This window comes from Sphaerodactylus townsendi, linkage group LG07 (genome assembly GCF_021028975.2).
Source record: "Sphaerodactylus townsendi isolate TG3544 linkage group LG07, MPM_Stown_v2.3, whole genome shotgun sequence".
NCBI classification, from domain to species: domain Eukaryota; kingdom Metazoa; phylum Chordata; class Lepidosauria; order Squamata; family Sphaerodactylidae; genus Sphaerodactylus; species Sphaerodactylus townsendi.
Genome location: NC_059431.1, coordinates 89,212,633 through 89,239,234, shown reverse-complemented (window position 1 = coordinate 89,239,234; position 26,602 = coordinate 89,212,633). Strand labels below are relative to the sequence as shown.

The 26,602-nt window shown below is 41.3% G+C and overlaps 1 protein-coding gene across 12 annotated transcripts in view; it reads left to right on the top strand.

Moving 5' to 3' along the window:
* The window catches only part of ELAVL2 (ELAV like RNA binding protein 2), a 213,600-nt gene extending 207,004 nt beyond the window's left edge, over positions 1-6,596 (top strand). For 10 of the 12 annotated variants that reach the window (XM_048503242.1, XM_048503243.1, XM_048503247.1 and 7 more), the window contains 2 exons: positions 2,146-2,184; positions 3,837-6,596. In XM_048503242.1, the coding sequence (XP_048359199.1) occupies positions 2,146-2,184; positions 3,837-4,167 (370 nt within the window). In that variant the 3' untranslated portion in view covers positions 4,168-6,596. The remainder of the gene's footprint in view (positions 1-2,145; positions 2,185-3,836) is intronic. The other 2 variants (XM_048503238.1, XM_048503239.1) reach the window with 1 other exon arrangement.
* The last annotated feature ends 20,006 nt before the right edge of the window (positions 6,597-26,602 follow it).

Below are 26,602 nucleotides of genomic sequence, written 5' to 3'. Positions count from 1 at the left end.
ATATTTGATCCTTTTTGTCCCGCACAGCATATCCACTCAGAAGTGATGCATTTGAATCTTTTTGCCCCATATAAATATGAGAGACTCGCTGAAAACCTCAGAAAAAAGCAACTTCCTTGGTACCAATAATTAGGCATTCTCTGCACTGCCAGGCAGGCCACTCATGCTTTGTAGTTTTATTTCTTTTTGAGAGATAGGATTAACTCACATTTTGTCATAACGTTGGATTTTGTTAACATTGAACATCTTTATACAGTCATATTACTTACACTCTTTACACATGCTTGCATACATTTTATTATGTAATGTGGATAAATGAGTGGATTTGTTCAGACTTTGATATCATAGTGACGGATAAGGAAGAGCCAACATTAACTTATGCACCAATCCTGTATTAGCATAAAATCACTCACTTTGCATAGGTTCATGTTTTACAGCAAAATATAATCTGCCAAATTGGCATTACTGTTTTAAAGGTTATTTGGCAGTATGTATGTATTTATTTATGTATATATTTGGCAGTATGTATGTATTTATATGTATTTCTATCCCAACCTCTAACCAAAGCCTCAGGGTGGGTTATGACATTTTAAGTATTTAGAATACTGCTGGTGGTAAATCAAGAGTTAGTATGATATTTTAAAACTTTGAGGGAAACTGGTGCAGAAACAAGTAATAGACATCAAGAAAGTGCCTAATCAGAAATTTTGGCAAATTGGATTAATCATACTGGATTTTAAACAAAATATCGATTTGGAAACCCAGATAACTTTATAATTGTGGAGTAGTTATATAGACATCTATTTAGGGCATCTATTAAGCAGTTCCTTAAAGGTGGATATATTTTGGGCAATTTTTCACAGTGAAATTGCACTGGTGTGAGCACAGGGAATATGCCTGTGCATTCGAGGATTCCTCACAGCTCCCGGAGCTGCAGCATGTCTGGCCCAGGTGGCCCTGGCACTGCCCTATGGTATTGCCTTTGCTCCGTGAATTTCAGAAATCACTAACAAGGGGGTATTTTTTAAAATAAATTCCTCGCATGCTAACCCCCGGCCGGTGCGCTGTAGTGCAATCAACTCGCGAGGAGCCAGATCTTGGGTGAACTCTTGTATTTTTTCTGCTCTCACCATTAGGGTGGCTCGCTCTAACACTTTCCACACTGAAAGTGTGAGCTGGAAATGCAAATGGCAAAGATGGGGAGAGGAGGTTGCTTTGATCACAATAAGCAGAGGCTTGTGTAGAGCCCAAAGAGGAGGGGGGACCCACAGTGGCAAAAATCAATCTGCTGGAAGAGGGGGGGGGGAGATTTACGGGCAGTGTGGCAAAGAGGAGAAGAGGCGAGCGTGAAAGGAATTGCGGCTTCCCAGTCGTCATCTGTGTAAAAGGGCTTCCTCCTCCTCTCCTAAATGGAGTCTTTCACTGCAGCCGTTGCAGAAGGGCTGCTGCCCCCCACTCGCATGCTTTCCTCCCGTCCTGCCTGGGAAAGGCAGACTGCTCTTCGTTCCCCCTTCCCCCCTTTCTTTTTCTAAATCCATGGTTTCTCCCTCTGTGAAAGGGAATGGGGGAGAATGACGCAATTTGAGTGACACAACCAGCAACCCATCAGAATGCGAGAAACGGAGATTGTCTGGGGCAATTGAAAAAAGCCCTGTGCCCGTGAAGAAATAGCTGGAGCAGTGTAGGGGCAGAAGTGGGGATCCATGAAGAATCACAGACCGGTGCAAAATTGACCCGGTATATGAGATCTTGGGTCCACCCAGATGCAATTTCGCCATGAAAAAAACAACCTTTGTCACTAACAAAATGACTTCACCTTCCAGAAATGATTTTTAAGTGAATTGCATCCTCTGGATTATTTTAATAGGGGACATTTTTATCGTATGTGACCTGCCTAATGGTCTTGAAAATCTTGTGATTTGTCCTACCAAGATGGAACTCTTATACATAAATAACTACTAGAAGGGTAATTGTAACTGGCTGTGTGGAAATATGCCAGCTCCATGTGGCAAAGGGTAGGTAATATATGTTTGTACAACCACAGCCTCATAAACTTGTTCTGTGAAATTTAGATGAGACATACTAGCAATATGATGTTTAAGGGTAAATCTGAAGACTGAACCCTTTACTAAATATGTTTTTCAGGTTGGACAATCTGCTCAATATGGCTTATGGAGTAAAGAGGTAATGAGGATTTGTGTTAGATCCATAACACCTAATCTTCCTAATGTATAGTATATTGGAATATTCTTTAAGAAAAAAAATTGCACTGTGTTCTGCTTGCATGGACATTATACAAACCCATTTCATTTCAGTGAACACGTGTCATTTCCTTCCCTTGTCCTCAGTTTTTAGCATTATTTTTAACACTGCTTGTTTGCTGACTCCTCTTTACATTAAAAAAATCATAATCTCTTTCCTTCTATGTCAGTCTAGCATTTTGAAAGACCAAGGAGCCTTTTTGCACAATTGACGTAGTATGTTCAGCTGCATTTGTTCGTTTGAAACAACACAGTGTGTTTGAAACAATATAGTAAACCCCTTTAGTAGATCTGTATGCAATAGATGATGAGAGGGAATGAGCCTGCCAGGATAATGATAGCACTTGCACATAATACTTCAGAATATTCATGTACACATATGAATTCTATATAGCCCTACAGTGTAATAAACAGTAGCAATCCATTTAAATTTGATTTTTTTTCTTCATCTGGATTTGGTAATTCTCATTTTATATCAATGCACATGGAGCTGAATGTGTGATTTAAACTATATTTATCCAGGTAATGGCCTCCAGTTTAATTTGCAAAGTGAAGAATTCCATATTGCAAATGGGCGCCAAAGGTTAGGAGAATGATGAACTCTTTATGACCTGTTCAAGATTTGTCCTACTTTCATTCTTAGCTAGTTGTTTTTACTGGCAGCTGTTTCTTCGAATGAAGCTATGTGAAGTTAAAGGTGCGTACTGCCTCCAAAGAATGGAACTGTATACAGGTTTGAGATACATGTGTAGGGCAGGGAGGATGCTGGTGATGTGCTCTTCATCCTTAAGTAACCAATTCCATAGATACGCCAGTCACTATAGCAGTATTGACCAAACATATGAGAGTTGAGATAAACCTGATTCTTGGAATATGTCACTCCCTGCACTAAAAGACTGCAGGCAGAGGCATCTGGAACTGCAATTCATGTAGAAACCACAGTGGCAGCCTTTGAGGACAGTGAGCTGTGGCGGGTGTCTTGCAGTATGGGATGTGATTGTAAAATTAAGCTGTTTCTAATAGAAGAAGAGTTACTTGACCCAAAGTCTTGTTTGAAGGAAACCTGCCCCAGAGGTTTATGGAATCCTTAATCTACTTCTCATAATTTGTTGGTAGTTCTCTGTATTTTTTTCCAGCCTTTATTCCAGGGAGCTTCAGAGGAGGATTGCCCCCTTCCCAGACTGTCCTAACATCCCCTGAGATTGACTGGCCCCAGAATCACCTAGTGAAGTTCTTGGCTAGGGATTCAAACCCGAGCTTTTAGTCTGACATTAATCACTCTATTGCACTGTTGCATTATAGCCATGAATGAAACAGAGCCTGGGGTAAATGCCATTTTTCCATTCCAAGCTGAGAGTGTTTAGTCACTCCAGACAAAATTAGGAATGATAAACATGTTATGCAAAATGGTTCTGTGCTCATTTACAGTGCAAAGTTTAATTGTGCAGAAAGGGTCTTGGTTTAACAATCAGCATGTTGTACATGGAAATAGACTGCATCCTTAAATTCATGCCTGAATCTAAAAAAAGCTTTGTGTCTCTTTTGTGTTTCTCCTCCCCCATCCCCATTGGTTAGTAGGTTTTCTCCAATGACCATTGACGGAATGACCAGTTTGGCTGGGATCAATATCCCGGGACATGCAGGAACAGGATGGTGCATTTTTGTATACAATTTAGCTCCTGATGCGGACGAGAGCATCCTGTGGCAAATGTTTGGACCCTTCGGCGCCGTGACCAACGTCAAGGTCATCCGTGACTTCAACACAAACAAGTGCAAAGGTTTTGGATTTGTGACTATGACAAACTATGACGAGGCAGCCATGGCAATAGCCAGCCTGAATGGATACCGCCTTGGAGACAGAGTGTTGCAGGTCTCGTTTAAAACAAACAAAACGCACAAAGCCTAATGAATTGTCCTCAGCCCAATTTATATTTGAAAACTATTCAACAAAGGCAAGTTAAAAAAGAAACTTTATACATTAGTAAATGTCTTTGTAAGTCAGTATTGAGATGGGGGGGATTAAAAAAAAAGACTAGCATCCTAAGAAATATGCGAGATTTTTTATTGCTAGTATTTGAATTAAAACTTGTTAAATATCTTATGTTTGAATATGGACAAGAGGTACAGGGTTTTTACCTGTCACAATGCATTCTATTGCCTTCTTTGAAGAAGGCGGACCTTTTAAAATGTTTGCGCTAAGGGAAGAAATTTCTTTTACACGACTGCCTTGAACCTGTGAGTAGATATTGAGGCTTTGTGTTATAATCTTTAAGTTGATTGTCTTGAGTTTCTTTTGGTTTACACTTAACTGCCTTGCTGTTTAGTCTGTTCAAGAAAAAAAATGTTTTTGAAGTTTACATTTTTATTTATAAAGTTTAAAAGTATTTATTTTGTAGTTATGATTTGGGTTTGGGGAAGGGGGGGTGGTGCATTATAAAAGCTTATTGTAAGATTACTGGAGAACTTTTCGTAAAGCAGTACCTTGCCAAAGAGATAAGAGCCTCTTTGATGTGGGTTTAAAAAAAAACAAAGCATCTATTTTTATAAAAAAGAGAAAATTTGGAGAAACTTTTTACAGGTCCTGGAACAAATATTTTGACTTGAATACTTTGAGAAATCTCTTCATATGACACCTAGTGAGCTTTTAAAACTTACCAGGAAATTTGCAGTGGTTGGGGAAAAACTTTAGAGAGATTTATGATGTAGAAATTCTTTAGAGATCTTTGTTATTCAAGAAGTGGAATCACTGGGAAAGCACTGCTGGTTTTGCTTTTGTAATTGTTGGTGCAGTCTCTGAACATCCTGGTTACTATGTGATAAGTGGCTCACGTTAACTTGTGATTTTGAAACAAAAGAAAAAACATTTAAAAGTATATAAGAGCAGGCAAGAAATTTAAATTAACTGAGATGGGGGAAAAATCTGTTCTTCCTATAGAATTCCCTTCAGATAGAGCTCATGGTGTTTAGTGATGTACTTGCAGTATTGTTTGAAGAATTGTTTTGTCTTAAAGGAAAAAAAGACGTTTGCACATGGTTTGCTTAATGGCAGACCAGGAAGAAGCAGTCTTGCATTGGATATATTTGAAGGTATTTTGGAAGTTACGTTCAAGGCTAACACCTGAGCTTTGTGTAATGTAAATAAGATCTTGCGTTTATGAACCTCTTTTCAGCTACTACTTTGGGTTTTCTTCTGGTTTTTGTTTCCTTTAACATGCCAAGTGATGTTCAGATTTTGAATGTTTTTTGTATTTTTTCTTTGTAAATGGCATTAACATTGTTACTTGAGGTCTGCTTATTCATTTTTGTTGTCCTGGGGACTTGAATTTACAGTGTATCAGATACGTTGCAAATTTTGTCTGTAGATAGTCTAGCTTCAGCTGTTTATGGTGATGCTACATTTTTGTTTATAAATATGTTTGTGGTAAAAAATGAGTATAACCATAGGTTTTGAACAAATTCCTTACATTTTTCATACCAGAATCATAAATACCTGTATGCTATTGAAATTTAACTTTGTATGATGCTTAAATCACTTATTTGGGGAAATAATAAAAGTCTTTACCATGTATGGAAGAAATTTAAGGTCAAAAAAGTACAGATATTTTCTGATTAGCATCTAGCTTATAATAAATTTTTCAAAAGCTGAAGGCTGCTGTGCCTTCCCCAGGATGCACTGATACAACTATATAGTTACGTCCTGCTTTTTGTATAAACTGAGATGCTCATATGCTTCCCCTTAGAACAAGCAATGTGCTATGCATTAACATACTTGTACATGATCTTTGCAGTTGCTTTTTTTGATTCTTATTTTTTTAAAAATGTAGTTATAAAATTTCAGTATAGTACAGTACATATACTGTGGGAGAATAAAGTGTGCTAAAGTGACAAGCAACGTTTCATGCTGGACCCACTCAATGCTACTTAAAAATCAATTGGCTTCTCGACACATGCTTGTTTTAACTGCGTTGAAAAACTATTGTGCATTTAAACAGTTTTTCAGAAAACAAAGGGTTCCATTGTGGGGGGGGTGGGGAGAACAGAATCTACATTCTTTGCTGCTATATATTACTGTAGCAAACAAACAAACGAACTGGGGGGCATTGATGAGAAGGCATGTGTATCGGGCTTCACTTTGTACTGTTTATCAGAGCACTTAATAAAATGTAAGGCTGGTATTTATTTGAAGTTGTACAGTATGACTTAATTCACATCTGTTGGAGTAGAAAAATATATTCTGTTGAGTATTTAAAAAGAGGCTGTACATGTTTTCTTTTGTGTTTGGATCCTTTGTACTTTTTCATGTTCAGTACATCAATAAACAAAGTTGAAGGGAAAGAAGAGTGTGTTTGCACAGGTCTTTAGAATTTTTTGTTTGTTTGGAGCGAGCTTCCAAGGCGGGCGGGGAGGTTAAGGTTTTCCAACATGTTTTTAGTACCACTTCAAGCTCTAAAATTAGTACACTGGTAAGACCCACCATTGTACTGGTTAGACGCACCACTGTAAAAAGCATTTGGCGAAAATCTGTTATCTCTGGGAATAAATTTCTCAAGAAGGGTTGCGTGATGAACTAGTGAAGTTAATATATGGCTCTCAAGTAATAATAGTGTTACTCTTTTGCATTCCATACTTCTCTCAACAGCAAAAAGTTCTTGAGACTGCAATGTTGACATTTTTTTTCACCACTAAAAACAATTGTGCCTTTGGGACAGGTAGTTTGAAAGCATGCATGCTGAGTAGATGGGAAACACACATTTATAACAAACATGACCCATAACAAACATCACCCTGGTACCTCAATATCTTGAGAGATACTTATGCCACTCAAAACTGTTTTGCGAGGCTTTCTTTCTCCAATATGCTCTGAATTCTGCTTCCACTTTATCACATTCAGAAGTTTTCTTCACACATCACTTCCACAGGTAGAACACTGGGCTCTGCCTGAATTTTGGCATGTAGGCCTGAATTTCCTTCTTAACTCTAAAGGTGTCTTAGTGTTGAGGTGGTTGCCATGTTCGTCCCAAAGGCTAAAAAAGATAAAGTGGGCATTTTATTTTGTTTGTTAAAGATTCACCTGAAGTATTACTTGGTTGTGTATATATGAGGTGTATAATTGTTGTACAAGTTTGCAACACTATAGCTGAATCCAAAGTAGCCATGTGAGTCACAGCTTCATTGGAAGTAATGTCAAAAGCAGCATTTGGGCAAAAAAGTGTTGACATAATTGCCTTTTGTTAGACAAATCCAGTAGTACATGCTTATTGGCCCTGATACACTAATGTTCTGATGAAAAAATCACATCAGCCAAATTAAAAACCCCAGATCTGGAACAGCTTGTTACAGAAAGTGTTCTTGCCCTGATCTGGATAGCCCAGGCTAGCCCAATTTCATTAGATCTCAGAAGCTAAGCAGAGTAGGATCTGGTTAGTACTTGGATGGGAGACCACCAAGGAATATTAGTTTTGCTATGCAAGGCCAGCAATTGCAAATCACCTTTGATTATATCTTGCCTTGAAAACCCTACCAGGTATCCAGCTATGGTTTAATGGCAAAAAAGAGGTTTTCTGGCTTTGCCTAGTCAGATGGACATTGGAAAGGAGGAGGAGAATAGTTTTACCCTACCACTTACATTCTGCATATGTTTTTGTGAAGGTTATACATGTTTCAGGGGTTTAGAAACAGAACCAAGGTTCAGCCAACTTGAAGGAAATACCTCAAAGAATCTGGGCAAATCACCCAGCAAGGTCATTGCTACCCTCCTAAACCCTGGAGGCTGACCAACTCCTTTGAGGGTAGTATCCGGCAAACCAGCCAAACCTTACTGGTGGGTTCAGGGACTGGTTATTCACAAGCAGTTCCCACACTTACTGATTAGAAAAGATTTATTAACCAAGAGAAAATACAGTGCAGATTTCAGAGGTCAAATGCAACCTGAAAATAAGAAAGACTAAAACCTATCTTAATACATGGGCTACCCAATTGGGGGCAGGGAGTGGGTCTCACCCCACCGCTGTAAGTTTGCCCACCCCACCGCTGTAAGTGCCACTTAGGCTGGCAAGGAGAGCAAACATGCTAGCAGGTGGTACCTCATAGCCCAGCAGCGCTTGACCTGGAAAAGGCTGCTGCCCAGTTACCCCAACTAAAATTGGACACAGTGTGGCTGGGGGTGGGCTAGTGGCTTTCCTGGGGGTGGAGCTGATTTTAGTCAGCTTCCACCTGGATTTCAACCCAGGAACACCCTCAATGTAGCCTTTGGAAAAGTTTTGGGCTGTGGAGGGCTTTCCAGTGGCTGGGGTTTTTCTCATCTTCATTCCCTTCCCATGCAACCTGGAGCCCTCAGGAGATGGCACAGTGGCATGGTAACAGCCTCTGGGTTGTGAAAACAATTAAAACAATCTGCATAATACTTAACTGTCAGAGACTCCAACAGGCTAAGGAAACGAGTTGCTCCAAGGTGAGGAATGAGTTCCATACCAACATCTTCCAAATTAGTTTGGATTGTACTATTCCCTAAATCCTGGGTCCAGAAACAGACAATTTGCCAATTTATTGTAGCTACAAAACAACCACTTTGTAACCTTCCCTATTTTCCTGTCAGCTGTTTCCAACATTTGATGTCACTTTGCTTGGACTGATGGTGCAAATACTCTCTTTGTACTTAAAACAAACATCTATATTTTCCCCTTGTATTCTTTTAACAATTACTCAGATCTAAATACCTAGGTGCATCAGTTTATCTACTGTTGGAAAAGTAAGCCCAGTATCACTCTAGTGTTCTTTCTGGGTGTTTTGTTTTTGTAAAGTACACAAGTTTTTTCTAACTCATGCTTTAACATATATAGCTAGTTCCTGGTAAATTCTCTGTAATCCTGTTCCCCTGCCTTGAGTCCTGAGATACATAGGAGAAAGGCTGGTAAATAAATATTTTAGATAAATAACTAAACTTCTGGATAAAACTTCCAGCAGTTAAGTCATAGGAGTCATTCTGTTCCTTGTTTTACCATATATTTAGCAGAAACAGAATAAATGATACAAAAACAAGAAATCATACATATCTTTACCTGATTGGCCCACTTCATACATGTATTTATTTCATGGTGCAGTCTCACCAGTGGCTGTGACATTTGCATGTGACCAATATTGCTTGGGCCAGTGCTATCTAGTGGACTGAAATTCTGGCCTTTTAAGAACATCACAAACTGAGTTAGACATGTAACCTTATCCCAATTTGTTTGATATTTAGAACTAAGGAGCAGTTATATAAACAAGGTGTTGTACTTATGTTTATCTATTTTGCAATGTCAGAAATGCAAACTTCAATTTCCTTTGATTTCTGTTTAACATTAGTTGTACAAGCAGAATGTGTATTTCAGAGCATTCTTATAGGAAGGTCCTCACAATCAACTGTGTCTATGCTTAGCATTCTTAAGAGATAATCTAACATTTACCAGAGTCTACTTTCAAAATCTATCTCAGTGTTTCAGAAATTCAGAAAACACTGAGCTAGCAGCAAGTTCTAATTACATCAATCTTTCAGGTGTAAGATAGCACACCAAAAGTAAATTAGGGTTTAATGCAAGTGTGTGGTTGCAATTTGTACATAGCCACCTGATACCAGGCTTATGTAAATTTCTGGACAGGATTTACATGCATATCTTTCCCTCCAAGGAGGTCATAGTGGCACATACACAGTGATTCTTCCCTTGTCCCTTTGCAGCATGCTTGTGATGTTGGATAGGTGGTTTAAGATCACCCAGTGAGTTTCACAGCTGAGTACAATTTGAACTTTGGTCTCCCCATTTCAAGTATAGCACTATGCCCAGTGCATCATGCTGGCTCTTCTAGGCAATATTTTCTGTTATTCATAACACTATTATTCCCCACTATTTTTTCAATTACAGCTTCTGCTGGGGAGGTCATATTTACCCCTTAATTTATTTTAGGTAAAATTTGTTGAATATGTTGTCAGTGCTTGTATTTGTAGACATAACACTGGCTCTTTGCAAATCAGTGATGCACTCCCTCCCTATTCTTTTACTTGTAAGTTCACACCTTGCAGGTGAGTGGGTGCAGGCCATCATTTGTATTAACCAAGTTTACAAGTTTATTTTTTGTAAGAGTTTAGCAATTAATTCAAACTCTGCTTCAAAACCTGTTTAAGATGGGAGCTCTGGTTATGATTTATTTAGTTACAAGTGTCCATCGGTGCAGATGCAATCTAACTAACAAAGGCCAGAAGTCGGAAGTTTGCATGGGAGAGGTGAGGTAAGAATATACAGTCTAAAGCTGTTTTGCTGTTAGACAATCATGTATCTGAAATGAAGTAGTTACTTTTAAGTGCCCCCCCCAAAAAGGGGAAAAAGAAAAGGAGATAATGTTGATAGCTGACCCCCCCCCCCTCAAACTGCCTATCAGGGTTGAGACTCAACTGAACAATTCACTTGGGAAATGAAAAAAGAGGCCAGCTCACATTCCTGTGTATTTAGATTTCCTTCTTCTATCCAAACTTCAGCAAATTTTGCTTATCTTAGCTGTGAGATGTAGTGTTATGTATCTAGGTACCCCCAAAGGAGCAGTTGAGTATGTATAAAGTGCCATGCAGTTTCAGCCAACTTATGGCAATCCTGTAGGGGTTTCAAGGCAAGGGATTGACAAGGGAGATGTGCCATTCCCTGCCTCTGAATAGTGATCCTTAAGAGAGGGGCTACTCTCTTCCTTTTATATAGGCCTTCACCCAAATATCTGAAGGACCCATCTTTCCTTCCGTATACCTCTGAAATAACTCCATTCTGCTCAATTATGCCCTCCCACTATCTCTTCCCTTGATAGTGTGTGACTGGTTGTTGTCTAGATATGAGTATTTTTAGTCACCTTCCAAGGGGTGGAAGCTACTTTGGCCATTTGTGCACTTGTGGTCTGCTCCACAGTGAGTGTACATTACCTTCCGGTCAGATTCTTGGTTGTATGCAGGTTTTCCCACTCATTCACTTTGCTGCAGATGAGAGAATCCCTGCAGTTTCTGAAAGTGGGGAAAGTGCAAATCCCCACCTTTGCAGAGAAAGCACAGAAGATAGGGTGTAAATTACTCTTTGGAGTGTTTTGCTCCTTCCACCTTTCCTTGCCCTAGTTTCATCATTTCAGATCAATTAGGAGGGCTTTGGGGTTGTTTTGGTTTGAAATCCAGTGGTCTATTGATGAAGCAAAGGACCCTGTCAGCGAAGTAACGCTGGACAAAAGTCCACAAAGCAAAAAACAAAAAGCCAGCAGGCAACAGAAACAAGTAGTACAATCATTAAATTACATTGCAGAGCTATCTTTTCATTAAATATTTTCAAACATTAATATTAGCAGTCAAAATCTATCACTGAAACCTCTTAAATCCAGGAAAATAATGCTGGACCCAAGAACTAGAGACCAATTTTTTAAAAAAAACGCTGAAAAGGAGGCTGCAAGGAAGCAGGCAAGTTAGCAACAGGGGGACAAAATGGCTGATCAGATCGACTACAGGTAAAGTCTTTATTTACGGTCAGTGACCAAATATGATCAGATCGACTAGAAACACATCACAGCAGGAGATTTCTTCTGCAAACAGAAAATTGTGGGGAAACCCCACTGCAAAGCACATGGCCTCCCTGCAAAGAGTAAGTGCACAATAGGCCTCTGACTTTAGTGTCTGAGTTCTCTGTGAAACAAAGCTTACTTAGAAAGGCATTTGGGTCTGGTTAAATGGGCTTGGTGGGGGTAAGGCATGAAACATGAGCAGTATGCCCATGCAAGACTTCACATGGCACTGTTAGTTTATTAGGATTTTGCCTGGATCTGTTTGCTTAAAAAAAACACCTATTTTTTAGTTGCTTCAAATGATATCCTTTCAATTTTAATGCAAGGTTAAAAACATGTATCATACCACTTTGTCCAGCAACATTGAAGCCCTCTATCTTGTTAGTGGGGGAACTCTTTAAGTTAGAAGAATGATGTTAGGCCTTAGGTTGGTGCTTCTCAGAACATTTTGAAGAAAATTTTGTTCAAAATCATTGCAGTCACTGATAAAAAAATCACTGCAGTCCCGCATGGGACAATGTAGGCTGGCCATGGAGAACTGACAAAAATGCTTACAGAAGTTTCAGAGTACTTGGAGTGCTCTCCTCAGTCCCATCTGGGCCTGAGAGTGGGCTGGTTTCCGGGCCAGATGGTCACATGATGGAGGCAGTGAAGTCACACCTGCCTCAGTTCTTTCTTGACTGCTGTGGCGAGATGACCGGCTTTAGCTGAGCATTTCATTTTTCCTCAGTTTCTTTGCCGACATGGTGCTATTAAAAAAATGTTCCCAGCATGGAACAAAGATGGTTTAAAATGATCAGCATGATGAATGTCTTCTATGCATCAGTGAAAATAATATCTCCAAGACGACATGCCCATCCAAGGCCAGCCATGAAAGCTTCAGGGCTTTCGAGTATGCTGTGGGGGAAAGTCTTTTACCTTGGTAGAAATTCTCAAGGAGAAATCCTTAAAGAGGTTCATACACCTTTGGTCTCTTCAGTCCATATGGCTTCATCTGGGTGGACTCCAGACTTGGTGTTTGTGGCCAAACTAGCAACTACTGAACCCCCATTAAAAAGGCCAAAAATAAAGTTAAAAATACCTCTCAGTCTAAGCCATTGTCTCCTCAACACCAAGGACAACCTATATGAATATAATGTTTTCCCTTTTGGTTTGTCTAAACCAAAAGGGAAAACAGGAGCAGCAGTGGTTAAGAGCAGGTGTACTCTAATCTGGAGGAACTGGGTTTGATTCCCCGCTCTGCCACCTGAACTGTGGAGGCTTATCTGGGGAATTCAGATTAGCCTGTACACTCCAACGCACGCCATCTGGGTGACCTTGGGCTAGTCCAGGGGTAGGGAACCTGCGGCTCTCCAGATGTTCAGGAACTACAATTCCCATCAGCCCCTACCAGCATGGCCAATTGGCCATGCTGAAACTGTGGATTCAGGCTATTCTGATGGGAAGGTTCTAGACTAATCCTAGAACATCTGAGAGCTGCAGGTCTCTCACCCTGGGCTAGTCACAGTTTCTAAAACTAGGCCTGAATTTTCTCTCAGCCCTCACCTACCTCTCACAGGGTGTTTGTTGTGGGGGGGGAAGGGAAAGGAGTTTGTAAGCCCCTTTGAGCCTCCTATAGGAGAGAAACGGGAGATATAAATCCAACTCTTCTTCTTCCTCTTAAACCTCTGCATGTTCTCACAAAATTCATGCCAACTGTAGCTGCCTTTTTAATGTCAAAAGGTTGTGCAGTGTATCCATATCTAAACAACTGACTGTTTGTTGCTCCTTCCTCCTAAGTCTTCGGTTTTCACCTCCCAAACATTAACTAATCTGGTAATCAATGTAGGAAAGTCCCACTTACAGCCTATGTAAACTATAGAGTTTGAGTTACCTTGGATGCCATTTCACACAAAAAATATTTACCATTTACATTGTTCAAGTACATTCAGTCCTTGAGCACTGTTTTCCCACTACCTCAATAATCCCCTTTGCAAAATTAAACATGAGATGTTTGTGTAATCAATTATTTAGGAAATTCAGACCTAACATGGATTCCCAGTGATGTAAACCAGGGGTGTCCAAAACTAGCTCTTCTGATGTTTGGGGACTGTGATTCCCATCAGCCTCTGCCTGCTGATGCTGGCAGGGGTTGGTGGAAATCTTAGTCTATGAACATCTGGAGGACCACTATTGTAAACTTTCAATCCCCAAAGCAGTCCTCAGATTTCTGCATTGGTTGGACTCAGGATAATTTGCTGGGACACCTTCCCTCATAGTTCTGCCATTTTTACGTATGCCTTTTTATCAGCTTGGGGGCTTTCTGCAACTCCTGAGTTTGGGATCATTGATCAGAACCTGTGTCTAACCTACATATGCCCCTTCCACACATGCAGAATAATGCACTTTCAATCCACTTTCAATGTACTTTGCAGTTGGCTTTGATTGTGCAGAATAGCAAAATCCACTTGCAAACAATTGTGAAAGTGGATTGAAAGTGCGTTATTCTGCATGTGCGGAAGGGGCCATAGATACCTTTTAGAAATCAGAGTGATCAGGTAGGCTTCTGCATATCTTTCAGCCACATCCATGGGGAAATGTCTGCTCGTTGCTTTGGACAGTATAGCTACAAAATTTCACATCAACAAGCAAGGGGGGAATGGGTTCCATGTTCCTCTGTGTCAAGGCCTCCCAACTGTGGCAGTGACCTGAAAAGTGTTGCAGAGGTTTTACCAATATCACTCAAGCCTTCTATACATAGCTCTTATGCTTCCAAATGGATGCATTTTAACCACTGGGCACAACCCTCATATTGACCTGTTTGCCAATGAGTCAGTTCTGGGGTCTATTCTACTTCAGGGTAGGGTTGGACAAGAATTTATTGGATTATTTCTAGCAGCACTAGTCAGATTGCCTCTGTTATGCTTTCTCTCCTTTCCTTTTGATTCACAAGATCATAGCAAAGACGGTCTCAGACTGATTAATAGGGATCCTGATACCCCCTATTAACCAAAGAGGTTTTGGTTCCCTTTCCTGTTGACAAACTCTCAAGGAAATTTCAGGGTCCTTCCAATGGAAGATGATCTTGTCGTGATTGGGACACTAGTCCACCACAATGTCCCCTCTGAATCCCTCAAGAAAACCTGATCTGTGTCTAATGCCCCTTCCACACATCTGACCTGAATAGGGTTTCATAGGTCTTCGCTAATGTCACACAAGCATTCTATACGTAGCTCTTACAGTTCCAAATGGATATGTTTTATTCACTGGGCGCAGTTCAAGGGTGCATCCTGACACCTGTCCTATACCTGACTTTTTTGATATTTGCTATAGTGAAAAGAGAATGGTCCAGCCACTACTTCTATCAAAGTATTCCTGGCTACAATCTCTGCACGCCATGCCCCTTTTGGCACTTGCAATCAGTTCCCAGCCTCTGCCTCCAAGAAATTTTTGAGAGGTCTTGACATTAAATAACCAACCTTTTCCCTGTGTTTAAGCGTTTTCTCCCTGTTTAGAGTTTGTGTTTGGTCTTATCACAAATAATATATAAACCTTTTGAGCAGTGGTGGGATCCAAACATTTTAATAGCAGGTTCCGATGGTGGTGGGATTCAAACACCGCCACACACACGCACCTCCAGTCCTATTGGGCAGGAGGAGGTTGCTTTATGTAACCCTTTCGGCACTGAGGAAAAATTAGGTAGCCACTTCCTAGAGAGTGGTGAGAACCTCGGTTGGATCCCACCTCTGCTTTTGAGTCACTAACAGATTGCCTTTCTTCTTGCTGTCACCTCAGCCAGGAGAGTGAAGGAGTTGTCAGCTCTCCACACTGACATCCTGATCCATCCTGATCAAGTAGTCCTACGCCCTAGTCTAGAATTTAGACTTAAAGTGGTTTCCCAGTTCCATATTTCCCAATGAATTAATCCTCAGCAGAACAAATCACTCCACACAACTGAGATCAGAAGGACACTCCTTTTTCATTTAAGTCATACAAATTCATTTAGACAAGCCATACATTTGTTTTGTTTTAAAGGTCCTAAGAAAGGCAAAGCTGTCTCTTCTCAACCATTCTTACTAGATGGGTAGTTTCTGCCAATGAGATGAAGTGTGTAGAAATGCTAAAGGTGGTTTCTCAGGAGGTAGGCTCATTCCATTCCACCGAGACTCAAACCTCTGCAGCTGCTTTCCTTGCCAGGGTCAATCTCCAGGACATCTACAAAGCAGCAGCCTGGTCCTCTCCATGTTTACTCCAGCATTACTCCTTCGCTGTAGATTCTAGGAAAGATGCAGCTGTTGGGACAGCAGTCTTTCAGTCGTTTTATTGACAAGCCCACACCAGCCGTCATGGTAAATGAGCTTGCTACATGCAGGACTGCACTGAAGACACAATGAAAATAAAATTGCACTTACTTGTAACTGTTGTTTGAGTGTCTTCTGTCCAGGAACGCATCCCTCCCTCCTTTCCCCGCTGTGGGCTGCTGTTTACTTGACTGGTGGTCTTCCACAAGGGCAAAGGGAAGAGTGCTGTCCCCTCCCATTACGTGACTGTCTGGATGGGAAACCAGCCCCCTCTCAGCTCTGTATGGGAGGGAAGAGAGTGCTCTGAAGCTTCAGAAACCTTGGCAGTTCTCTGGGGCCGGCCTGCACCTCTGCAGTCCCATGTGTGCCTGCACATACAACCCTTGAACAACAGTTACTGGTAAATGCAACTTTGTTATATAGCTTACAGTCAGACTCGTTCATCTGTTCCTGTGACTTCCAGGGTCTCACACAGTACTTTTCCCAGTACTTTCCCCAGTCTTTTAAACTTTGTTTCCAGAGACTGTACCTGGAACCATCAACATCCTAAACATATACTCTGCCACTGAGCTGTAAGGTTTTTCAAGCAGGCGTTTTCTGATTTCAATAGACACTGAAAGTGCCTACATGCGCATCTGTTGGTTTATTCTGCCAGACATATGAACGCTTGGCTATATTTTTAAGTCTATACTCTGCCCACACTTAAACTCATGGCAGACAAGACTGGAAAATAAGCATGAAAACCTCCTTTGAAGATCATTAAAAATAACGAATAATTTCAGTCCTTGAAATAATTGAAATAAGGTAGTGTAATTTTTGAAAAAAAATGAATGTCTCTCTGGCCCATCTGCCATTTGAGAGTTATCACAGATGACCATTAGCTCTATCACCCTATCAAGGAGCATGATCTATGTAAGAATTATATAATCATGTGTCTTATTGCAGCTATCTTCTCCCCTGACCTCCCAATAGCTACTGAGATGCCTGAGTAGGCAAACTGCTCCTTTGAACAACAACAATTTTGTAGGGCTGGGTAGAAGCAAAGAGACACTCCAGTATGATTTCTTCCCATTTGGTAGTGGTAGCAAGTGTTGTTCCCATGCCCACTTTATGGCAATCTCTCATGGGATTTTCAAGGCAAGAGACTAACAAGAGTGGTTTTCTATTGCCTTCCACTGCATAGTGATCCTAGAATTCTTTGGTGTCTCCTATCCAAGTGCTACTTATCTTCCAAAATCTGATAAGCTTGGGCTAGCCTTGGCCACCAAGGTTGTCATTCTTGCTATTTAGACATACTATAATATTGGAAAGCATTCTCCAATTGACAGTTTGTCTAACTGTCACCTGGTAACAACATCCTCCTTTATCCTTCGGACAACTTCTTTACTTGGGCAGCTTATGTTACCTTCATCATGTAAAAATATTTAAATCCAGGTCTTCATGATGCACACCCTGCATTCTGTCCCGCACGCCATACTCACTGTAGTGGTGATGAGGATTAGGGACTACTGCAGTCATTTGCAACCATTCATACAGAAAAATCCAGTTGGAAATTATTGCTGTAGCACATTATCCAATGGTGTGTACAGGCAACTTTATTTTGCAACTGGGTCAGTTGACATTAAAAATTGGTAATATCAATGAAAATGTATGTGTGAAGGTCCCAATTAAATCCTTGGATAATATAATGGAGTTTGTGACAGATTCCTACTTGTTGAAATTCTAGCAGAATTCTGTCATGTTGGGCATTTCTTCACACTGAAATGACTTATTTTGCACTGCTGTTTGCAGTTCTAAAATATTAATGATTGCTTATTTACTTCAAATATTTGTATATCCATCTTTCTCCCAGGTATCCTGGGGTTTCCCTGTTAACATTTTAGCTTACTGAATTGTTTCACTTATTTTTATTTTTAAATTGTTTTTCTTTTATGCTGTCAACTGCCCATGGGTTTCCAGAGAGAGAGAAAGAGAAATCTTTTAACCTAGACAAAAAAATACAAGAACGCAAAGCTGCAGCTGAGGGTGTACTTTCAAGCTAATCCTAAACAGGCTGGGAAAACTTCTCTGTTCAAACTGCATGATTGAGCAGTAGACCAAAAATTCTAGCTATGCATATTATACACCTATGGGATCCAAACCGACTGTATCTTCTTGTGGAAAATCACTGAAAACATCACCTCAGTGTTTGGCAATTGTTGTGTTTTTTTTTTAAAGCAAACCAGGAAGGAGATTGAAGATGTGTGAAAGAAAGTGCAGTGCATCTATTTTTTCAGAAGATGAGTATAAAACAGCTCTAAGTGTACTGTTCAAGAAAGAATCAGTCCCCAAACTGTGCACTGAAATTATGAGGTGAAAAAAAGTTTATTTTCCTTTCATGCTGGTTCTCAAGTGCAGTGTAAAGATTGGTGCAAAATAAATGATGACCATTTATGGTGAGAGCATACCAACTTTTGAACATTGGAGAATGCCATTTTTCCTTTTCCTGTGGATAGATGGCTGGTTGAAAATCAAAAGACATTACACTCTGTCAGCCTAATCCATGTTTGTGGTCTTTGCTGAAGTCTGACTCAGAAGCTTTCTTAATATCCAAAATGCTTCACAATCCATGTTAGACATGCTTGGCTCTCTGAGTTTTTGTTGTAGTCATTGTTTGGCATATCTGGAAAACACAGTTTAAGATGAAGATTTGCCTGAAAAGTCCATGGAGGGTCATGGACATGCATGGAATATCCAAGCAAGTGACAGCTCATTCTAGTGTTTTTTGGTCCCCCAGCCCAGCCCCTAGCTTGCCCCGTCCCCATGTAGGCCTGGGCTCATGCCAACTACTTCAGCAGGTCACTGAGATGTTCATGGACCCAGCAAGTGTCCCTTGCGCAACTGGGCATGAGATGGAGTGCACACAAAACCAGCCAGCATCCCTCCTATAAGCTTGAGCCGGAGGTACCAAAACTAGACTGAAAAGAAGGGGCTGCTGCTGCTGCCTTTTACCCAAAGGCTGGGTAGTTAAATGGGAAGAAGTTCCAGCATCAGTGGATCTGGGGGCTACCCTCTCATTTCTCTCTTTTGAGGGTGAGTTGAGGGAAAACAGGCAAGGTGAGCCACTGCGTCCACCACAAAGCTGGAAGGAGGTGCACAGCAGAGCAGATAGCTGCCGTCTCTTCCTTCCTCAGTCATGGGGGAAAGTGGGCAGGGTGCTTGGGACCAGCCCTGGCAAGCAACCCTTGGTGTTCCCAATGCTCCCACCTTCTGGTTCCATAATGGGTGAGCAACCCCTGTATCCATGAGAATTTAAGCTCAGCTTTGCTTGATTGCAGTTTTTGGCTTCATTCAGTCATCATTGGGTATTACTCTATCACTGCATTCAAATAATCTGTGTCCAGTTGTGAAGTATTGCTGTACTGGAACAATGGCAGAATAACCAGTGATCTATGGGCACAACCTCTTTTAGCAAAAAATTATGGTGAAAGGTTTGGTATTTGGATAGTCAGAAAAAATACTGCACTCAGGGCCATGTTCTTGACAACAGATGGATATGAAACTTTGAAATTCCCTAGCTTCTGAATTAGACATAAGAGAACTCATAAATGGGAATAGGAAGAGTTATACTTTCCACTTTCTCATTGGAAATTGAAGGGCTTGCCAGAATTCTAGAGATTTAATCACTGCCTTTGCTTTTTCTCACTGGATATTGTAGAACAGAATGGAGAAAACGCTTACTGGGAAACTTAAATAATTCAGACCAATTAGACCTTGATGAACCAATGGTCTGATTCAGTATAAGGCAGCATCAGGTGTTCCGTTTGTCTTTGTACTAAACTGTGCGCTTGAAAGAAGGCAAGTGGCATACTGCTTGTTAATCAGTCATCAGTTAAAATTGATCAACATCAGTTAAAATTGATCGACATCAGTCATCAGTTAAAATTGTTGTTGAGCCGATAGGGAACAGCGACCACAATGCTGTCAGATTCAGTATCTCAGCATTCGAACAAGTGGCAACTACTAATGTAGTTACATTAACCTTCAGAAAGGAAATTTCTCAAAGATGAGGGGATGATAGTGCATGAGGAAGCTGAAAAGGGAAAATCAAAGAGAGTCAAAACTGTCCAGGATGCTTGGAGGTTATTTAAAAAACACACGGTAATAAAAAAGCTCAGCTGGAATGTGTTCCACAAGTTTAGAAAAGGCAGCACCCAGTCCAAAGAAAGCCACCATGGTTAACAAGAGAGGTTGAGAAATTATCAGAAAAAAGAAAATGTCTTTTAGAAAATGGAAGTCCAGTTTGACTGCCCCAGTGAAGAATATGAGAGGAACACATGAATGGTGGCAAAGAAGCCAAGTTAAGCAGCTGTGGGGAGGCAAAAAAAAGGAGTTATGAGAGCGCATGGCTATGAACATCAAGACTAACCAGCAACAAACAGTTCTTCAAAGTACATCAAAGCAAGCAGAGAAGCCAGCAAGGGGAAGCGGTGAGGCCGTTAGATGACAAAAGGAACAAGGGTGTGCTAAAGATGGCTTGGGAGATTGCAGAGAAGCTGAATGAATTCTTTGCATCTGTCTTCACCCAAGAGGAGGTGAGGAACATTCCTGCACCTAGACCAGAAAAAGCTTCTGTGAGGAGGCCGAATCAGGAACTAGCGAAGATAGTGGTGAACCAAGGGGAAGAAGTTCTGGCAGCCATTGATAAACTAAATGTTACCAAATCCCTGGCCCAGATTGCATTCACCCAAGAGTTCTTAAAAGCTCAAAGCATGAAATTGCTGATCTTCTCACTTTAATATACAGCTTATCCCTGACAATCAGGCTCCATCCCTGAAGACTGGAAGATGGCCAATGTCACATAATCTTTAAGAAAGGATCCTAGGGGGGTCCAGGAAATTACAGGCCAGTCAGTTTGACCCTGTTCCTGAGTAAATTAGTAGAATCTATCATTAAAAGATAAAATTATAAAACATGTAGAAAAGCCAAGACCTGCTGAAAAGAGTCCAGCATGGCTTTGCAGAGAGCAAAATCCCTGTCTTACAGAGCTTACTAGAGTTCTTTGAGGGTGTAAACAGGCATGTGGATAAGGGAGTGAGCAGAGTGGACATTGTCTACTTGAATTTCAAAAGGCTTTTGACAAATTACTTCACCAGAGACTGTTGAGAAAACTCCCACAGCAATGAAGAGGGAATAAAGAGATCCTCCTATGGATTAAAACTGGTTGAGAAACAGGAAACAAAGAGTGGGTGTAAACAGGAAGTTCTCACAATGGAGAGATGTCGGAGTCGGGTATTACTGTCCCCAAGGATCGTTTGGGACCAGTGCTCTTTAACCTGTTCATAAATGATGACCTGGAAGTAGGGGATTGGAGTAAGCGTGGTGGCCAAATTTTAGATGATACCAAATTATGTAGGGTGGTGAGAACCACAAAGGGATTACCAAAAGAGCTCCAAAGCGGACCTTGATAAAATTAGGGTGTGAGTGGGCTCAGAAATGGCAAATGCAGTTCAATGTGGCAAAATGTAAGAAGTGATGCACATGAGGGGCAAGAAATCCAAACTTCACATACAGCTACGGGGTCGAGTGCTATCAGTCACAGACCAGGAAAGGGATTTAAGGCGTCTTAGTTGATAGTTCCATGGGAATGTGTCAACTCAATGCGTAATGGCAGCTGTGAAAAAGGCAAACTCTATGCTGGGGATAAGTGGGAAAGGAATTGAGAATAAAACTGCAAAGATTGTCATGCCCTTATATAAAGCAATTAGATGCTGACCGCTTAGGAGTACTGTGTCCAGTTCTGGTGGCCCGCATCTCAAAGGATATTGAGGAGATAGAAAGAAGAGAAGTGCAGAGAGAAGGGGCAACAAAGGATGATTGAGGGGACTGGAGCACCTTCCCTGAGGAGGAAGGCTGCAGCGTTTGGGACTCTTTAGTTTGGAGAGGGGAGGCTGAGGGGGGGGGATATGATTGAAGTCTACAAAGGTATACATGGGGTAGAAAATGTTGACAGAGAAATTTTTCTCTCTTTCTCACAATACTAGAACCAGAGGCATTCATTTGAAAATGCTGGGGGGGAAGAAGTGGGACTAATAAAAGGAAACACTTCTTCCACTTAGCGATGTAGTTGGTGTTTGGAATATGCTGCCACAGGAGGTGAGTTGTGGTGGCCACTAACCTGGATAGCTTTAAAAGGGGCTTGGACAGATTTATGGAGGAGAAGTCGGGTTATGGCAGCTTACCAATCTTGATCCTCCACTTGATCTGAGATTACCGTGCCTTAACAGACCAGGTGCTTTCGGGGAGCAACAACCCATGAGAGAGAGCCATTCACGTTCACATCTATGCTTAATTTCCCAAAGGCACCCTGGTGAGGCCACTTGCAGTGGCAAGAGAGCTGGACCTAGATGGTTCCTGGTCTGATCCAGCTGGCTTGTTCTTATGTTCTTATAAACCCTGAATAGTTTGTTCCATTTGCATCCTTTGCTTTTGGTTATCTTTGCCCTTAGTGTTTACATGGAATGGCACCAATGCTCTAGAAAGCAGGGAAACTTAGGCTCCAGTGGTATATGGGCGTATTATGCGACAGGAGAGGCTTCTGTTGCAAAAGCAGCCCTAAACTTTGGTCGGAGGCCACGCCCATTGGAACGCAAAGAAATGGATGGACAGCATTACTTACAGAATACATGTGTGCTGAATCAGCGTTGCCTGAAAACACCTAAAAAATTGAGCTATTTGGAAGAGAAATGTCAGTACTATCCCCTCAGGAATCACAGCCCAAGAAGAAAGAAGTGTTTACATGAGGTATGAAACGTGATCTGCCTTTACCTTTTCAAAGCGATATTGCCAGTTCAGTGTTTCTATCTCCTGTCACTTTTGAGTTTTTGGAGACAGACTGCATAAATACTTCCTGTAACTATGACTCTTTTTTCCTTCAAGTTGCTGCCGCTGGGTAAATTGTGACACCTTCGCACAAGCAGCATCTTTCCAGAAATCTTGCCTCATTCTGAGACCAGTGGCTGTTTTTACTATTTGCATGGGCAAAAGGAGAGCTTCGCCCTAGAAGCATTATGTTAGGCTTTGCTGATATGGTATTGAGACATTGATACTTTGAATAGCTCTGCCTGAGTACAGTCTGTTTGAAGCAAGGGTTTTCTGAAGATAATGGTACCTTGGTGATTGGATGAGAACAAAAGCTTCATACCTACGAACAGCTCATGGAGCACCAAACTTACAAAGAAATGATTGCATGGGTACTTTTTCCTCTATTCTGCTTCTTCTGTGTAATGCTCTGAAGAATCACTTTTTTGAACACTAATTACAGAGTAGGTTACAAAGTGCCCCGTTTTTGGTAAAATAACAGGAGTTCAGTGGAGTTCGTTAAACCTCTGCATTTGCCATTAAAATGTCCATAACCTTTTTTAAAATAACACCTTGAGGTTTTAGAAGAGCATTAATCATAATGGCTACAACGGGATGGGCTAACTCTACCTACGTTCCGTTATTTACTGCTGCTTCTGTGGTCCAGTGACATGCATTAAATTTGCAAAGCAGGAATGTATTCTCAGGATCTCTTTAACAGTTAAGCCATTACTACTGTATGTAAAGGGATCTTCAACACAAACAGAATAAATGTGTTGCTTTCTGGATTAGACCAAAACCAGTGTTTTTTGCAAGAATCTAAACAGCAGTTCGGTGATCCACTGGAAATTGCTCAATGGATCAGTTTAGAAGAAGAAAGAGAAGAGTTTGGATTTATATCCCCCCTTTCTCTCCTGTAGGAGACTCAAAGGAGCTTACAATCTCCTTGCCCTTCCCCCCTCACAACAAACACCCTGTGAGGTGGGTGGGGCCTCGAGAGAGAGCTCAAAAGCTGTATTGACTGGCCAAAGTGCACCAGCTGGAGTGTGGGAGTGCACCGGCTAATCTGAATTCCCCAGATAAGCCTCCACAGCTCAAGCAGCAGAGCTGGGAATCAAACCCGGTTCTTCGAGATTAGAATTCACCTGCTCTTAACCACTACGCCACTGCTGCTCTCTTTTACCTGTCGTTTACCTACTCATACTGCTGTTTCTCGGGCTGTCTGTAATATGGCAAGAATACAGACCTACCTTAGAGAGTGAATGTTTACTGAGGTAATTATTTTATACTGGTTTATATTTTATATGTAAAATACACACATATATTAAAAAATATGCACATACATAAGTGGGAACCTGCAAGGACTTGAGGGTGGCAACTCATTCCCCCTTCCCCCACTATTTTATCTTTCCCTTTCCTAAAAGCCCCCATAGCCTCTCTCCTTTTCCTGATTCCTTATCTCTTTCTAGGGCTGCCAACCTTCAGGTGAGGCCTGGAGATCTCCTGAAATCACAACAGATCTCCCAACTACATACTCACTTCCCCCTTTGTATTGCCAGCTCCAGGTTGGGAAATTCCTGGATATTTGTGGGGTGGAACCCTGAAAGGAAAAAGTTTGGGGAGGAAAGCAACCTCAGCATCATATAATGGCTAAAAAACCCATGCTTAAAAGCAGCCATATTCTCCAGCAGAACTGATCTTTGTTCTCTGGAGATCAGTTGTAATTCTGAATTATCTCCATCCCCCAGTTCTCATGGAGGAAATGGCTGTTTTGGAGAGTGCAGTCTAAGACATCATACCCCTCCTGAACCCCCCACTCCCCAATCTCCAGGTATTTCCTAACTTGGAGTTAGCACTTGTATCTCCTTCTTCCCAACAACCAAACCTATTTTTATCTGTCCCTTTATGTTCAGCTGCCCCTTCCCCAGCAGCCTCTACCTAGGACAACTGGGCCCAGTTGTATGGTAGAGAACCCTTAAAGTTTAGACTTGGAAATGGAAGGCCTGATTGCATGGTAGAGAACCCTCAAAGTTGGGAACTGGAGATCCCCAGAATTACAACTGAACTCCAGGTGACAGATGTTTGTTTCCCTGGAAACAAGGTAGAGTCCTTGTTTCCCTGGAAACAAGGTAGAGTCCTAATGTCATACCTTGAGGCCTTTTGCCTCCCCGAACGTTGTCCATCTCCCAGAATTTCCTAACCCGGGGCTGGCCACCTTAGCCAGGCCTTGTCCCACTGAGTCCTATGCCTGAGAAGGGCCTTGCCCCCTCCCCTTGCTTTTAATTCACAGAAAGGGAAGCCTGAAATACTGTGGTTGCCTAGCAGCAGCCACTGAGGCATCCATTGCTTAAAACTGCAGGCATTCCTTTGATTATTTTCAGGTTTTTTACACACACACACACACACACACACACACACACACACACACACACACACACACACACACACACACACACCCCGATTTTTTTTTTAAGGTTTCAGATTTTTATGCAAACCAGGAACTCTTTTCAGGTTTGTAGAAAGATCTTCCTTGTCCATTCACAACTCCAGGCACCTGATTTAAGTATCCAAATATTAGGCTGATTTTGTTATTAGAATACAAAAGGGGGGGGGGGGGTTGTGTGTATTTTGCCCTCAAGCTGCAATCAGTTTATGGTGACCCTATTGGGTTTTCAAGGCTAGAGACATTCAAAGTTTGTTATTGCCTGCCTTTGTCCAGCAATCCTGGAATTCCTTGGTGGTCTCCTGTCCAAGTACTGACCAGGGTTGACCCTGCTTCACTTCCAAAATGTGACAGGTTTCACAGGCTAAGTCTAGGAGCTAAGCCAAGTCCAGGCCTAAATTACAGACTGTTCCACTAGATTTGGGAAATAGTGGATTGGAGTTACAGAGCTAATGTTATAATAAGACACATTCATTTATTTTGAAAACCTTGGACTTGCAGAATAAACAGTATAACCACAACAGGCTGAAATGCCCCCCTACTCCTGGAGGAGGAGGAGGATGCTACAGAAACAGATGTCATGGAGCATTTTAGGCTTACTTTAGGAGGAGGTAGGCTAGAAAATCACACTTCATGAGAGGAAGCGCATGTACCCACAGAAAACGTCAAAGCAGAGTTCTCACAAGTATTCCATCCGTTCTCAGTGAAGCATCATAATCATTGGTTAGTATTCAGAGAGGCAGAGCCACCTTCTTACTGAACCTCTCATTTTATGTTGGCAAACAAAACAACGAAGGCTTCTGTAGTTGAAAGGTACATTTATATTTCATTGCTTGAGCATCTAGTGGTGGTTCTTTTTAGAGCTGGAAGCAATTAGCTTACAACATTAGCGGTCACTGCTGTTAGATGGCATAGCCATCATAGAACATCATTGAAGATGTTCGTGTGTAATAACAGAAGAAAGAGAGTGTTCCGAAAACAAGAAGTCTTCAGTGAATTAAGTGGAAGATGCTTGGCAGCGATTGGATGCCAGCTTGGTCCATTGGCTCAATGTAACAATTCTTCTTAGTCCATTTGGCTCTTTTGTATTTACTGGAAAGCAGAACATGTTTTTTTTGCAACAGTGCAGGAATCACTCTACATGGTTGTATTCAGATAACATCTCCCCCGCCCCCCATTTCCCTGTATGACTCATGGCTGAGACTCAGCTTTTTAATAAG